This window comes from Melozone crissalis, unplaced genomic scaffold, assembly GCF_028551555.1.
Source record: "Melozone crissalis strain CALT ecotype California unplaced genomic scaffold, PUWL_Pcris_2 ptg000018l_1, whole genome shotgun sequence".
NCBI lineage: Eukaryota > Metazoa > Chordata > Aves > Passeriformes > Passerellidae > Melozone > Melozone crissalis.
In genome coordinates this window covers 24,052,477-24,069,584 of record NW_026535796.1, presented here as the reverse complement: position 1 = coordinate 24,069,584, position 17,108 = coordinate 24,052,477, and the positions used below count along the sequence as shown (strand labels likewise).

Here is a 17,108-nt window from a genome sequence, read left to right as displayed (position 1 = left end):
ACTGGTTTTCTAAAACCTGCAGAGAAAGAAAGGGGATTTCTTCACTCATGGAAACTTCTGCCCTTTCTGTAAATAAAACATGAACCACAACCAAGATGTGAACTGAAACCAAATGTTTTTCTATTTTAATTTATCTGAGGCCCTGAATACATGCAATCTGCCCTGTATTCAATGGGAGGCTTGCAGACCTGACCTCTTTTCCTCCACTTCTGCCTGCAAAGTGCAGCTGAGCCACCTGAGGGGGAGAATACTCTTTTCCCCTTCCTTCCTGCACACTGGCAGCTACCAAATCCTTCTGTCCATGCCCTGTTGTAGAAGGAAATTTTTCTTCTTATGTGGTCTCTTACCAAACCAGGAGCTCTTAGTAATGTGTGTCACCTTACCCAGCTGCTTTGGCACCTAAAGACCACTTTAGGTCACAGAGCTGGTGAGAACCGATGAGCATTGTCCTTGTTTGGAAAATGGCCTCCCTTTGAACCTGTCTTCTCTTACTCTTCCTGGAGTGTCCTGAGCTGCTGAGGAAGAGACATTCCTTTCCTTCCACCTTCTGTCCCAGAGAATGGAGCAAGCTCTGCAGCTGCTCAGGGGCCTTGGTACCACTCAAAGTTTTATGCTAACACAGGTCTGTCTCCGATTGGGAACAGCAACTTTGATCTTAAGAGCTGTAGGGCTCTGAACTTCAGGCTGAACATAAGCAAGGCTTCCATAGACCTCATAGTGAATTTGTACCATGTGTAGTAGCTTATTATCTTCCAGGATGGCAAGGCTTTGCTCCTTCAAGGGTTTGACCACGGGTCAAACCTTTGTGAACAAGAGGGTAAGTTACAGATCAGGCAGTGCCCCAGAACCTGCTCTACTTTTGGCCCCTGGGCAACCAGCACAGATGTGGAAGGAAAAGGTACTGGGGATGCACTGGTTACTTTGTGTTCAAAGGCACTACATCTTCAAATATAAAGTTGTGCTTTCCCACTGCAATCTTCCCTACTTGTGCAAACACAAATGTTTGCTTGCCCCAAAGTATATGATTGCTTGACTTACTCTGAACTAGAAGGAGTGTTCAAAATCTCCAGTCCTCTTTCTCTCTAGGTGATTCCCAGCTTACAACTTTGTGGAAAAATATGTCACCTTGGGATGTGCAAGCTAATGCTCATTAAGCCAATATAGGTCTTAAGGGCCATATAGTGCTGTTCTCCATCCTGCTGAGTTAATCATGTTGAGAAGCAGAATAGACACACTCACAGTGTGCTGCCATTTGGCTATACCACTTCAGGACCTGAAATAGTAGCAACACCCACTCAAGAATTCATTTTGCCTTATAAAATGTACTCTTAATTCCATGCTTAAGAGGGAGAAAGAGATCCTATATAAACTTCATCACAGCTGCTTATCTTATTTGTGCTCTTACTTGTTTAAGATTTCAGCTGTTTAATTAAGACCCTGAAGACCAAATGTGGAAGGTGACTTTTTACAGCTCTGGAGCAGGTCAATATCATCACACAACTGCACTCTGCATTGCATGGGGTGTGCTGGGCAGCTCCAGTCCACAGCCAGGATGGGCTTCCATCGTACAAGGACTGTGATGAGTTGGGGGGGTGATAAAAACACTGCTGATAATGGTGTCAGAGCAAGGACTGATGGTGACACTCCCAAATCTTCAACAGTTAGGTTGAAAGAATCTCTTTATATTCTCTGTATCTGGCAATTCTCATAGGTCTAAAGCAAATTGGTAGTTTTTATTCTAAGAGATGTAGACCATTTCTTTGATTCCTTACTCTGGAGTCTGGGCAGCTCACTCCTCCTACTGTAAGCACTGAATTTTCTGAAATGAATGGCCTTCATTAGTTCCTCAGAAAATAGCAATTTTTAAACGGTAATCCCAAATGTTTGACGTCAGTTTGTATTTATGCTTTAGTCAATTTAGGAGCGAAAGACCCTTAAGTATCTGGTGATGCTGTTTGTTTATACTGTTGTTTGGCATGTGATCCTGCTTTAATGCTATAATGCAGAAGAAAGAGGAGGAAGTACAAGCAATTTTCTCTTTAATAGAAATACATAAACATGCAGTTGAGACAATATTCATTAAATAGGTGAGAGATGCATATGCTTAAAGATGTCTGGCCTTTCAAATATGGGACACTTTCCAGTGAAGAATGTTGCTTTCCACTGTAGTTAATCACCTTTGCAACATTTCTATATTGCTATTTCAGTGTGGTTCTTTACCTTAGTATTTTGAGAATGAGAATAAAAGTATTTTCACATTTCACTGAAGGATCTTTGAAGTGCTTTTCACAAAGTAATGAAATAATTCTTGCTTCTGAAGAATTACTGAAATGGTTCAGAATTAACCCCAAATAGCACTGATCAAGAGCTGATGGAAACTGTCCTGACAGTTCCCAAATGATCATTTCAGAAAGAGAAAAGGGAGTTTAACACTACCTCTTAATCAAGTTTCCAGATTTGTGGAGTGAGGTAATAATATTCTGACAAAGTTGGGAAACTGGGGAAGTGCTACCTGGTTTCCACCATGTGAAACTGTCCCAGAAATGGTTGTGCATATCATGACATTGCCCTGTCTGCCCAAGTCAAAGCCAGCACATGAAGGGACTGTCAGAGCTGATAGGCAGCCCAGTATCTTATGTAAAATAGGACTGATTCCCTCTGTCTGCTACATAATCCCATCTCCATCAGTAGAGTACTTTTGGGTAAATATTGCTAGGGGCAACAAGCTATGTTAAAGGCTAAACTGAGGTGACCATCTGCTCTATCAGCTCGTGTTGCAGTTACTGCAGAGCTTATCTGTGATGCTGTTTCTGTTGTCAGACCACTCATTTGATACCACAGCTCTTTCTACTGCTTTTTTTCCTCCAGCAGCTCCTCCAGGGCATCCCGTCCTTTTCCATGCTTTATCTCCACTGTAAACCCATGCTGCAGTGAGAGATACCCAAGCTCCCCTACCCCAAGTTTGAACCCCACCTTTGGCAGTTGAACAAAAATGCTGTGTTAAGTATTTGCTCATGAGCTGTACCTTCCATTGAAGCCCCCAACAGCTGCACTTGTCAGTGCTTTGAAAAGCAGAAAACATTTTACACGCTTGCCTTCAGGCACAAGTACAGCAGGAAGTATGAAATTACTGTTCGGTGTGTTTGCTCTACCTTCCTCACAATGGTACACAATAGGTTTTCATGGCTAAATTCAGCAAAAAGCTTCTCTGGTCAATCTCTGTGAGTTTCACTGAATGTAGACTAATTATTAATTTCACCTCATCCTTCATGTGAATGTGTGTACATATAGTGAGTGTGTGTAGATGCACAAACATAGCTGATGGCCTACATGCATTGTAGCTTCTACCAGCAAAGAAGAGCCATCCCCTGTTTTGCTGCCCACTCACTGCCACTTTCTTGAGCAGATGAAATCCAGAGAATATCCAAAATAAAGCCCACATACCTATGAAGAAGGTTAAGATCTATGTTGGATGTTCTTGACCTTGCAAGCTGCATGTCTGTATGCTTTGGTATGGCCTCAGTTACATGTATCAGTGGATGAAACATGATTGATGAGCAGTCAGCTCAGAGAGGGAAGTTAGGCCTAGGTTTTTCAAACATGTTTAACATATGGCGTTTCAATCAGATTAAGGCAAACATACCATACTATCCTCTTTATATACAATACTATCATCTTTATAAAAAGTTATCACTTGGGGACCTTCTAGTTCCTTTGGTAGGGTTTGGCTTCTAGTCTGTATGCACTCTACTATTGCTCAGGAGAGCACTGTGGGTCCTGCTGAGTCAAACCTATCCCATCCACTTCTGTTTCTCAGCTAAGGCATCAACCAAAAGTACTCCCACCCAGCTGCAATGTTGATCCTAGACATCCTGTTCTTCTGCTGCTCCATCTTTTGGCTACTGGATCTGTCTGCTGTCTCCAATCTCAGTCACATTGCAAATTGTCCAGGCCAGGCCTCGTGCCTTTGTTGTCACATTGATGTAAGCATGTCCCTAACTGGATCTTTAAGTGCTAAGTTATCAGAGAGGGTAAGCATTAAAAAAAGTTCCTTGAAATTTTCAAGGATAAGAGTAAACATCCCAGCTCTGTTCCACCAATGAAAGGGCTTAACTAAAATGTCCAAGAGGTACCTCTGTTGACCCTTTCCATCCAGGAAAGTGGATTTCCATCCAGGAAGGCAAATCCCTGATAAACATTTGAGCATGCCAGCAACACCAGAGTGGAGCATGGCTTGTGGCACACTAGAAGCCTCAGTGCAACTCCTCTTCAGGTGACACATAGGTGTCCACCTTAGCCAGATGCTAGCATTCTCTAGCAAAACAGCTTTTTAATGATGGTGAACTGGCTCTTCAGCAGGGCCTGATTGGAGTTAGCATGGTAATGATAATGATACTTTGGTTGACAAGTGTGATGACAAAGCACAGCTGTCCTTTGATCTTGCAGTAAGGGCAGCATGGCTCCCAGCAGTTTGCTGATGGTAGGGCTTTGTGCTGCATGACTGCTGAAAGTAGCACAAACATCTCCGAACAACAGCACAGGCTGCAGTTGTCCTGGCCACTGACCTCTGGGCATGCACCCAGCATGAAGCTTGTGGTGTTACAGCAAGGCTGCCTGCAACCTTACGGCTGCTGGCAAAGCCAGCAGCAAGCCTGGCCTTGACTGCTGTCATGGTTCATTAAACCTTATTTCTCTGCTTTACCTTCCTAAACCTTATTTCTCTGCTTTATCTTCCATTGCCCATCCTGTCCTTCCTCTCTGCCTCACTAGCTGCCTCCTGGCAAGGTCTTATTGCCTGTTAGGGCTATAGTGTTCATCTCTATTTACTGTTTTGTATCTGGTGACTTAATCCTTGCCACTTGACAATTTTTTCTTGGCTGGGGCTTCACATCATTGTTATCTCCAGCTCTTTGTTGTCACCTCCTCACTGCCACTCTCCCCCTCCTCAGGAATCGCTGTTCAGATCAGGAATCCCTGTTCAGATTAGCTGTGTCCCCAGTCTGGGCACCCCCATCCAGTTACACAGCTTTTACTGCCATCTCCTCCCCATGTCCCAGATCTCTGCCTCTCTCCTAGCTTGCCGTCTCACTAGACCAGCATTATTCTTGGCTCCTCTGGCATCTCTTCCTGAATGAGTTACCAACAACTCTAACCACTGCAGTCAGGGTGGATTTCTGGCCCCATTTTTCTTCTCATGTCCCCCACTTTTCTCCCTGGAAGATACATAACAAATGGGAGAAGCAGAGACATCTTTGATTTTGTTTTCTGCTCTTCCATATTTGCCTAGCCTTTATGTTTTACTACCTTCTCCCTGCGCCCTGAGGTCTCCCTCCTGGACTGGTGCTGGTGTTTCACATCAGTCATCCTGCACCCAAGATGTTTTCTTCAGCTGACCTGCTAGAAAATACCCTTGTCCTCATGCCAGTCTGTCTCGCTAGCCCTGGAAAACCCAGCAAATTAAATCAGATGTGTATCTATTTCACATATTTATGAGTGAGATACTAATCCCTGCATAGTGAAAGGGTCATATGTACAAAAGGGGAAATGAGGACACCAGCATTAAAGGGAGAAGTGGGGGGGGGAAGACCGAGACTGAGAGCAAGGGCAGGGCAGATGTCAAGGAGAGGAGTTTACAGTGTCGAAAAAAATACAGCAGACTGAAACAAGAGCAGATCATTGGCAGGCCATATTGATTGTTCTTTCCTTGTTAGTTCTATATTTAAAGCACTCTTTTTCTGCTCCCTACACCTATGTCTTCAGAGCACAGACCAAGTCCTCAACTGGCTCAGAAAAATATATAAAGAAATCTAAAAAACAGGAGACACTCCTTTTCTCTGTGTCTTCTATGAAAAGAAACATTTCTCCTTCCCTTTCAGGCCCAGCAGGAAAGCTGATCTGTCAGACTGATCCATTTGCCAGGACTGTCCTCCCAGGCCTCCCTGCCAATTGTCACTGGGCAAGCAGGAAAGTTCTTCCCGGCTTCCCCAGCACAGCTCATGCGCCACGAGGTCCCGGTGGGCAGAGGATTTGCACGTGATGCCGTGACCGTGACCTCGCGAAACCGCTCCGTTTCCCATCTGTTGTGTGCTGTTACCTCCCTGGAACACAAAGCATGTGAAATGTCTGCTGGATACAGAAACCTCTCAGGTTGCAGCCACGATAAAATACCCCTCCTTAAAGCAATAGAGAGAGATGGCTTTTTTTATTGCCCTGTAAAGGATTCTGCAAGGAGTGAGCTGGAGATTCGACAGTTGCATCCCGGTCATAGTTTAACACAATGCAGACAGCAGATGCTTCAAGAAGATTATGTTTCTTCATGTGCATTGAGTCTCCAGGGAGATTACACAGTCAGGGTCAAGGGCTTTAGGGGGCTGGCTCTACAGCCCTGCAGGAGGATTTTTCTTTTACCAGCAAAAAATATCTGAAAAGCACAGGGCATTCTGCCAAGCATTCTATATGGAGTCAGCAGGAAATGCTGCTCCCAAGAGATATTTTACCTACAGCTCTGTCAGGGACAGCTTTTATTATAACAATAGCATTGATCAAATATCCCCATTGCTGCTCCACCTTGCAGACCAAGTATTGGGGCTGAGCCTGAGCAGAGGAGCAGCAGTTACTCATTGAACTGTTAAAAGGTTATTTCTGTGTGGGAAAACTGTCTGCTTCTGTAAAGGCGGGCAGAAACGGGCACTTTGTCACAGTATGGTGTTTTTGAAATGCAGATATCTTGGCCAAGGAAATCATTAGCTGGCCGGCTCAGAAGACCATGCAAGGGACGCAATTATGTCCAAAGATGCAATGAAAGCCCTCATGGGGTTCTCACTGTACACACTGACAAGACAGAGATGTTTTAATGAGGTTTTACAAAGAAGCTCCCTCCTCCTACTCCCAATCCTGCATGACTGTTAATTTATCTGCTTTGTACATGGAAGGATTAAGACTGAGGAAGCCCTACTAGAGTAAGAACTGACATGAGATTTAGCAATCAAATCTTGACACCAGTCCCTCTAAAATCCAGTTCTGAAATATCTGTAAGTGTCAGTACAACTCAATTGCAGATACAGGCACTCCAGGGTGCAAGCTCATAGCCAGGGTGCTCAGTGGTCTCTGGGACCAGCCTGGCCGAGCACAGGCAGGTGGTACTTAGGCAGGTTCTGGCAGGTGCTGGAGCTGGACACTCCCAACAAGGAGTGCCTGTGCAGCCCAGTTGCTTGCAAGACAAAAGCATGCACCAGCACAGACATGGGCCTGCCTACAGCTGGTTCCTGAAAAAAAGGAAAAAGTAGTATCCTTTGTCTGGACTAATTTCTTTGTTATTCTGTGTCTCATGCTTGCAGGCTCTGTGAAAAATGCTACTAAATCAAAGAGGGAATGTTTTATGCTTACTGAATGGGGAAATCATTAGTACTGGATAAGAACCAAAGGGAACATGGACCTCACTTATTACTAAATCCTGCCTCAGACAGGCTGCCTCAGACAAAGCTGCTTCAAATGTCCATGTTTTAGTAAAGAAAGGACATTAACCAAGGAAACCAGGATTTACCTCAAGTACTGAAATTGGCGGAGAAAGGAAAAGAGAAAGGAACTGCTTTTAGCAAGTGCCCTCCAAAACCTGCAGAGCCGTATAGGGCATCAGTGTGGCTTTGCAGCGCTGCTGGCCTAAAAACATGAACTGCCCCACTATGTTCCCCCTACCCTCATGCACAGAGGCTAATGGTGCGAGAAATTATAAATGTCAGGAAGTATATCTGAGGTGGAATGTAGATAATAAATTTCATTTTACCAAGTCATCAGTCTTCCCACCTTGGAGTATAGAAGAAAGTCTTGCTCTTCCTGGATTCTCTCAATATCCACACTTTTGTGGCTGAATTGGTGTCAGCAATTTCCTTTTTTCTTCAAGTTTTGAACAGGCAGAAGGAGGAATGGAGGAATCTCTTGTAAGCAGAGAGAATTAGCAGTGGGGAGGAAAGACTGTGAGAATTCCTGTCCATACCGACCTATTTTTTTTCATTTAAAATACATAGTTTTTGATATTATGTGTTTATTTCAATTGTTGACAGAGAACACGAAAAAAGCCAGTGTGTTACTCTAGGCATATTTGGCAGATAGAAAGGCAAACTATCCAGTAAGGATCAGCAGCTAACCCACAGCAAAGCTTAATCTCCAGCCAAAAGTTTAATCTAACAGAAACCAAACATCTGCCCTTCTCGGGTATGCTGGGATGGACACAGAAGTCTTGGTTTCTGGACGGCTCCAGAATTGTTCTCCATCTTCTGACTCTTCCCAGATGGTGAAGCACGGCCTGGGCACTCTCTCTGTGGTTTAGGTAAAAGACTGTGGTGTAGGATGGCAGAATTACAGCTATAAAACCTCACAGCAAACCATACATAGGTCTAGTACAATTAAAAGTATCCTTCTCTCGCCCTGTAAAACATTCTGCTCTTTCTGGATTTTCTCTCCCAGTGTCTCTTTTCATACACAGCAGATTGAAACCATTATCTCTGGAATAAGAGGGTGAATGCTGCTTTTTTTCCCACTCTATCTCATTTCTGACCTCTGCTGCTTTTTACTATTCTAGTCCTGGTTTATAATTGGAAATTGAAAGCTCAAAAGATTTTCTTCACATCTGACATTCATTCATCCTCCCGGCTTCTTTTTGTCCCAGTGAGATTAAAGGCAAAGAGAAAGAAACAATCAAAACTGTGTGTTTATGGTCCGTGTTTTTAATACCAAACCTCTGCTTCTGTTCTTGGCCTGATTTACTGTAACTTCATTCACTTCACTGACCTCATTCTGAATCCTCACCAGTGTAAGAAGGAAGTCAGGTGATATATTTGAAAACTGAAATATTTTAAACATAACACTGAGAGTTAAACAAGTCATCTTGCTCATCTTCCTATTCCCCAGCCGTGATGACTTGTCTATATTCCTGATCTTATAATTCAAGCCAAGATATTTGAAAAGTGACTATGGATTTAAAGTGACTCAAGTTTTACCACTCTGGGACATTTCTCTCCTGATTCTCTTCAGATGGCTCCAGTTAGAAGTATGTCAGCTGTACACCCCTGGGGAGGAAGGTATTTCATGCTGAAAGCCCTAAAATGAAGCCAGCTCAAATCAGAGGCTTTAAAAAATCATTTGGCCTTTGTTGGCGAGTTCCCACTGACTTGGCGAGTTCCCACTGCGAGGTCAGGGAAACGCACAGCTCCCAGTGGAAGCTGAACCAGAGCCACTTGAATTTTGGTACCATATGGCTGTTGGGTCACACAGCCCAGGATACACCTGTCCCTACTGATGCCATGACAGCACAGCTGATGAAAGTCAGTGATGAATGCAGGATGTCTCCATCTTCTGTCAGCTCAGTGGCACCTTTCCTTATGGCGCATTTTATTTTGCAAGGCTGAGAGTGCTCTCATTTCATACCCTTTCCCTCTTTGGTGTGAAAACTGAGGTCCAGGATAATATTCCTTCAGTGGCTGAACTGGATTGGACTCTGATGCTTCATGCAGATTCATACGCCTCTATCCTAAAGACTACTAAAACAAAAGTTTGAGTATGAGACAATTAATAGGACCCTGGCTCAGTAAAACAGCTAATCATGCATTCAGCTTCTTGCTGTACAAATATCCTATTTTACTTCAATTAAGAATAGGCTTAATTTCCTGCATAGTTAATTTAATACAATTTGCTGCAGTGATTTATTTAAAAAATAGCTATGGCTCTGAAAAATCAATTTGTCCTGGGCAGTCAGTGCAGGGTGAGGATGATGTGATCTCAGCTATAGCATTGTACCCAAACACTGAGTGACAAACATGCTTGCCTGGCTAGTCTCCATAGTAATTGAATTCGCAGTGTTGGAGTACTGGGGTGATATTTGCATAAATTATTGAAATGCCATGCTTCAAGGTAAAAAAAATAATCACCACAGAATTAACCTGATCTCTTCTTTCCTCTGTGGTTAAATCTTCTGTAATTATCCACTAAGAGATGTCTACCATCTGTTCTCCGACACTGCTAAGACACAGGACACTGGATCTCTGTTTTGATCTCATTTGAGACTGCTGAGTTCCTTGTAGGTGTGTGTGAGCATGAGTAACATCCAATTGCAGAGTGTGAAGATGTCTCATTCTTTCACAGGCAGGCAGAAAACTGTCAAGCACAAATACTGTGACAGTGGAGACATTCTTCTGCTTTCTCTGCCCAGGATTGGTGGTGTGTTCTGTCTTCCAGGCCACTTGGCCACCTTTGGAAACACTTCAAAAGCATCTTCTAGGGGAGAATGGTGAGGATGTCTGGAGCAGTTTCCTTTGTTGTTCCAGCCATAGGTATCTCATTCATTGCTTTAAAAATAAGTAGAATGAAAACCATGCAAAAGCCAAAGGCCCCAGACCGAAACAATTAAAGGAATGATATGTTCCAGGCTTTGTTTGCTTTCCAGGTTTGTGTGTTTGTTGTTTGAAATAAGAGCTACTGGGTTGACATCAGCTGCTGGGCTATCAGAGCAAGTAATCTGTAACATCACAAAGTGAAGACTCATTTTCCCCCATTTCTGACAACTGCACAGAGATGAGTGTCTGAGATCTATTCTTCTCTCCTGGTGTCTAAGCAAAAAAGCTCATCTCTTAGTCAAGTCCACTGGTTCCTGTTGTCTCTTTTCTCCACTGAAGAACTCTACAGATGGAGCGAGGGCTGTACCTGAAAGCAACAGATGTCCTACCCTAATTGCTAAAACCAGGCACCATAATGCTAATTTCATGGTGTCTGACTCTGAGTGTGATGACAAGGGATACACAGTGCACTTTCACTACTGGTCACTGTGAAAAATCACTACTTTGATTTTTCTAGTCTAATTGCAGCTTCTCAATAGAGGCTGGATGCTGTGAAGGATCACAATGCTCCTAAAGGCCCCTGCTGTGAAATTTGTCACTTCTTTGTCTATCTTACCATCTCACGAAAAACTGCAGGAAAATCTGTATTGAGAGTGGCAAGTGTATGCAGACATTCACTACTGGGACAACCACAGAAACTTCAGTAAGCAGAAGGTCAGGACAAGGCAGGAAAAAAGGGGTGCTGGTAAGGCACAGGGTGCTGAAAGGCAGGAGGATGTCAGGTTTGTTTTATGTAGGGTAAATTTGGTTCAGCATGTACAGGCAAAGATCTGCTCTCTAACAGCAACTTCACATAGACTATTATGGTGCTGTTGTATCAGTTTATGGCCTTCTCATCTAACAGAAACTTAACAGGGAAATATAAAAACTCCAAAGACTTGAATGACTCCTCCTGTCCCTTTAACCAGAAAAAGCTAAATGAAGTAGGAAGCTGATCTTGGTGGGTAATCTTCTTAGATGAGTACAGGCTAAAAGTGGAATAATCCCTGAAGTCTCTCAATTTGTTTGTTGTAGTTTGGGCAAAAAGTAAATTCTCCTTAATCAGGCAGGACCTCCAGATGAGTTTTTCAAAGCTGTAACATGCAGGTGGGGCTGCCCTTCTGCTGCAATGGCAGTGAATGTGGCCAGTCTGCTTTTTTGTAAAAAGGGTAGGAGGTACAGATGCTCCCTTTCAAAAAAATGGAGCTACATTGCAAACATTGCTATTGAATATTTCTGAAATAGTTTTGGAGGTTATGGATAATTCTGGATTCACAGCAGCATGGGTGAATAGGCAGAAAACAGAGAGATGCCTTCTGCCTGTCCTGAGGAAAAAAAAATCTTCTTTTTCCTGGGTGTAAAGGTGTGTGGTCAGACGGATCTGTACTAATACCTGAGGAGGACTCATTATTAGTTGGGTTTAATCCTTCCTGAGCAGGAGGAAAAAGGTTAATTGCTTGGGGAGAAGCATTTATCTGATCCACAGATGGTTCAGATGACTGGGACATAGTTGGAAGAATAACACAATATGAAAAGATGGGTTACTTTTTCACAGCTCTGTTGTTCTTAATTTATTATAGCCAATGGCAACAGTGCTGAGCAGCTTCTAGAAAAAGCAGAATGGCACTTTCCCCCAGCCCATCCCTGGAGCAGATGCATCTGGCAAAATCTCAAGATTAAGTAGCTTTGCTAAAGCTGTGCTGATGTGGACAGCATGAAAAATAAAGTGTCTTCAACCAGGGTCAGGCCTCCTTATGAGATCTTTCTAATTTCTTTTTTTTTTTTTTGAGATGGGGAAACCTCAAAGGATTGGAAATAAATCTCCAGCTCCTTTGGGGAGACAGACACAGACAGAATAATTCATTGGAGGTTCCTTTGTGTGCTGTTATTGAGCAACCTCTTGGGACCTTAATCCCAGGAAAGCATGTGCCGTTCTATAAGTGTTTTGCAGTCTCCAGAGCTCACAGGTCATTTCTTTCTATTAAAGAGTGTGGTAGGCATCAAGTAGGTAACCCCAAGGAATAAGACTATATTAGACTAATTAGACACTAGTCAGCAAGCCTAAGGTGGGGAATTGCTCTGAATATCTGGATTACCCTTGTGAGTCAGAACTGTTGCTGTATTCTGCTGGAGCAGACTCCTTTGGGGACACATTTTCACAGGAGCAGGGGAACACTGCTAATTTTAAGGAAAGAATTGATAGTTGGAGAATAGTAATAAACCTGAGGATTGTAGTCAGTATCAGTGATACTGACACTGTGTTAGCAATTATATGAATCATCTGAAATGTCCCAGAATGCAAACTATTATCTGAAAATGCTCACAGAAGACTGTCTTGGGTTTGAGGAAAAAACTTTTCTGTGGAATCTGTTCCAGAAAGGAAACATTTTACCATTATCTTTTAAATTCTAGGGACTTGCAGAATTATTAACTACTGAGTATTTATTTGGGTAAGAGCTGATAAGTATTTCATCATGTGTCCTTCAAATCAGACTCTATCCCTTTCTGCTTGCCCCTTAGACAGCTAATCACCATTTCCTTTTTTATTTTAATTTGTGTGCTTGATGTTAGATCCTTTTGATTCTGTGAGATGTCGTTTGTTGTTGCTGTTATACTTCTGCCCTTCTGTGACTCTTCCTCCAGTGTTGCCAGTTTAAATGACCTTCTTATGTTAATGTGAAATTCAGTTCTTACAAAGTAATCGTCTCTTAGTTTTTTTTATCCTTTCTTATTTTCAGTTCCAGAAGCAGCGAAAGGCTTAGACTAGCACAGTTCTCTGCTGTATCATGCCCGACACATGAATCTATTGGACTGGCACTGCTTCCTCTGTTTGCAGACTAAATGGGCAAAACCAAAGCCAAGATGGAAAACAGACACCCTGTTGTCAAGGAGCTTGACCAAGGTCACAGAGCAGAGCAGTTTGCAGAGCGTCTTGATTCCCCAGTGACTACTGTCCTAGTCAAACAAATGGAAGCTGTGATGTGCCTGCTGTGTTGCTGCTTGAGAACACTGACGTTGACTAAGCATATGTGAACACATCTAGGGTTATCCTCTGAATGTTCTCTCTCTTAAGTTACATGGGGAAGATGATGCACAATTATTTGACAGCAGGTTTAAAGGTGTATCTGCATATCTGAGAAGCAGACTGGGGAACAGTCATGACACTTCTGAGAAATAAGATTCAAAGAACTTGCAGGAGAGGCACCTGGCTATATTGATTTTGCTCACAAAGTTTCTAAAGTACTTGGCTGGTAAGATTTTCTTCCCTTGCTCAATGTTCCAAAACAGTTCTCTGGTTTAATAAAGGTATTTCGTTTGTGTAGAAAGTGAAGAGGAAGCCTGTTGGCCTGCAGGTGAAGGGAAAGCTCTGATGTGTTTGTGGGAGGAAAGAGAAGTCATCAAGGCAATGCTCCCCTTTCCTCTGCTGGGAAGGTAGGGCTTCTGCTACCCCTGTGCCGAGGAGGAAACTGTAGTTCATGACAAGTTATACTATGGTCATGTCCTTCTTTTTACATTGAAACTAAACTGCAGCCACAGACATCTTTTCCCTTTCTTTAGACACCTTTTCTCAAATGTGATTCAGTTTTCAAGTCAACTTTTAAAGGCTGACTACACTAGGAGGAGCTCTTCCTCCATGCCATCTCTCCCTGTTCAGGTACCTTTTCACTACAGCTCTGGGGTGCTTTTGTATGGGCTGCTTACTCCCTGCCCAGCTTCTTAAATCCTCTGGACTTCTCTGAGCATGCAAGCTCCCTTCAAGGTAGGAAAGAAACGGGAATTCCCTGACCTTTTTTGACACTATGGTTGTTGGGCATTTTGAGATAGCTTCTTGCTGCTTCTGCTGTTCACTCTTTTGGAAGAGTGGCTGAAGTGTTCTGTACTTTGCAGCTTCGCTGTGGCATTTGTTTTTCAGAATAGACAAAAGCCCAGCCATGCAGTTCCCAGTGCTCAATTTCTCACTTAGTGCTCAGTTTCTCAGAAGGTAGTTTGGTCCATTTTTTCTTTAGTTGGGTTATTTTTTAGTACTGTAAGGATTATGCAGATAACTTATAGTACTAAGTTAAATACTTTCTAGTATAACCTAGAGTGAGTTGGAAAGCACACCCCATAGACATTAATGCCAGTCACGTTTGATGACTGCTTCTCCCTGTCACATTTGGAAATTCCCTATATTTGGAACAGGGTGACGAGCAGGAATAGGGAAATTATTCTTTTCCAGTATTTGGAATTGGTGAAACCACATCTTGAGAACTGGCTTCAGTTCTGAACCCCTCAATTCAGGAAGTATGGGAGGGTGTCCAGAGAAGAGCAACAAAGCTGGTGAAGGTTCTTGAGTTCAATGAGGAGCAGCTGAGGGAGCTGGGGTTGTTGAGCCTGGCAAAAAGGAGGCTGGGGCCTTATCACTCTCCACAGCTACCTGAAAAGAGGCTGTAGCCATGTGGGGTGTGCCCTCCTCTCCCAGGTAACCAACAGGATATGAGGACATAGAGGACAGGTTTAGGTTGAATGTTAGGAGGAAATTCTTCACCAAGAGTGATTGGGCATTGGAATGGGCTGCCCGGGGAGGTGGTGGAGTCACTGTCCCTGCAGTTGTTTAGGGAAAGACTGGATGTGGCACTCAGAGCCAGGGTGTGACAAGGGGGTGTTCTGTCACAGGTTGGACTCCATGACCCCAGAGCTCCTTTCCAACCTAATTGATTCCATGATTTACATTCATGGGGCATTTCTCTCACAAATGGCAGCAGACCAGATGTCTGTGAGCCCTAAATATGAAGACAAGGACGTCATTCCAATATTCTTTACTAACAAGTGACCGCGTGCATGGCGCGCTCCATGCTGCAGGCTCTCGGGTTCTGTAGACGCTTTTGTGCAGATGACGCAAGGAATTCCTACATTACAGTGCAAGAGCGCCGTGCAAGGCTCCCGTCTCCGGGGGGCCGCTCACGTTCACGGGCAGAAGGAACACTGAACAGCCCCCTGTGCCCCCAGTCTCCGCAGAGGAGAGCAGCTTCCTGCCCTGAGCGGGGGCAGAGGGACACAACCCACCGCCATCACAGGCACCCCTTCCCGGGAACTACCGCTCCCGGCATGCCTCGCGCGCAGCCAATGGCGAGCGCCGGCCTTGCCCGGCGGTCCCGCCCCCTGGCCCTCGCCGCGGGGGCCTTTGAAAAGTTGCCGGGAGCGCGGATCCGCTCCCACAGCGGCGCTGGCCCGGCCCTGCCCGGCTCGGTCCGGCCCGGCTCGGCTCGGCTCGGCTCGGCTCGGCTGAGAGCCCCGGGCTGGGGCGGCTTTGCTGTGGGACGCCCCCAGGCGCGGGGTGAGGCTGGTTTGCGGCGGGAGCGGGCTCTCGCTCTCTCGGTTGTCGGTGCCGGTGGCTGAGGGCCGGGCTGGGTCTCCGGCTGCAGGCGCATCCTCGCTGATGCGGCGGAGGGAACCTGGAACTCTGGAGGTCCTGCCTGATTAAGGAGAATTTTGTAGATGGGGCAATAAAGTTTCCACCTTGTAAAGATGTTGAGGCCTGTGCATCTGCAAAGTTGTAGCAGTTTTGTGTTATGGGAAACATTTGCGATATTTGCTCTTACGTTACTTTGTTTTACGTTATAAAAACCTTTGTTTTGCCCGAATGTCTGTATGAATTAATACTGGGAATGTTGCCTAAATAATACGTGTGAAACAGCGACATGGTCAATCATACTATGTGTGTGCTTTGGATTGTACTGGGCTGGACAGCATTTTGTGCAGTAGAATTCGATGTTACTGGCATGCCAAAATTTAGTGTGGTATTCCAGCAGTGTATATTCTAGGGTCGAATGCTTACTGAGATTGCTCTACAATTCATATTCAGACATCCAAAGTTTGTTCTTTCTTGCCAGTGCCATGCAGGACGAGGAGTTCTTGTTCAGCTCATGACTGTCTAATTTCTAGCTTATGTCTCAGCAACATCTGTCCTATAGGCATTGCTGTTCTTACTGGAATGCTCTCATACACAGTCAAATATGAGATGTAATTAAAATACTGTATTCAGACTGGTAATATAATTTACTGTGACACAGACATATGGGGAATCTATATCACATTACATCATGTGTTCTTTAGCAGGGAGTTAGTGGAATTGTCCACACAATCATATTCAAATCATTTTTCAAACATTTTTCTGTCTGCCCTGTAGATTGGGAAGCATGGCTGCTAAGAAACTAAGAAGAGCACAGTTGTCTCAGGAAATGTGTGAAAGGCTGAGTCGCTATCAGATCACCACCTGTCAGGTGAAATTGTTATTTTGTTTGTGAGGGGTTGGTCTTTTGTGGATTGGTGGCAGTTTTTTTGGGAGTGGGTTTGTTTTTTTGTAAGTTGGTGGTTTTCTTTGTTTTTTTTTGTTTGGTTGTTTGTGCGTGACTGTGTTGTTTTAATGCGTGCTGTGTTCACTTTTTGGCAGTTTAATTAAACTGGGAGCTTTACTTTTTACAAAGTAGGGAGCATTTCAGACTCAATCTGGCCTGCTGCCTTGTAAAAATAAAGCTTTAAAATCATGAATGCTTAACTAAAACATTTAAACTTTTATGTACTTACTGTCCCTGTGGAGGTAGGGAAGTTGCAGGAGCAGCTCTGTGGAGAAGGACTGGGGGTCCTGGTGGGTAACAAACTGTCCCTGAGCCAGCAGTGTGTCTCTGTGGCCAAGAAGAACCATGGGATCCTGAGCTGCATTAGGGAGAGCATGGCCAACAGGCCAAGGGTGGGGATCCT

The 17,108-nt window shown here is 44.1% G+C and overlaps 1 protein-coding gene across 1 annotated transcript in view; it reads left to right on the top strand.

The window, feature by feature from the left end:
* Positions 1–17,108, top strand: part of RAD51B (RAD51 paralog B) — a 397,656-nt gene that overhangs the window by 21,771 nt on the left and 358,777 nt on the right. Inside the window, exon 2 of the mRNA XM_054275735.1 lies at positions 16,537–16,630. Within this exon, the coding sequence (XP_054131710.1) occupies positions 16,547–16,630 (84 nt within the window). The 5' untranslated portion in view covers positions 16,537–16,546. The remainder of the gene's footprint in view (positions 1–16,536; positions 16,631–17,108) is intronic.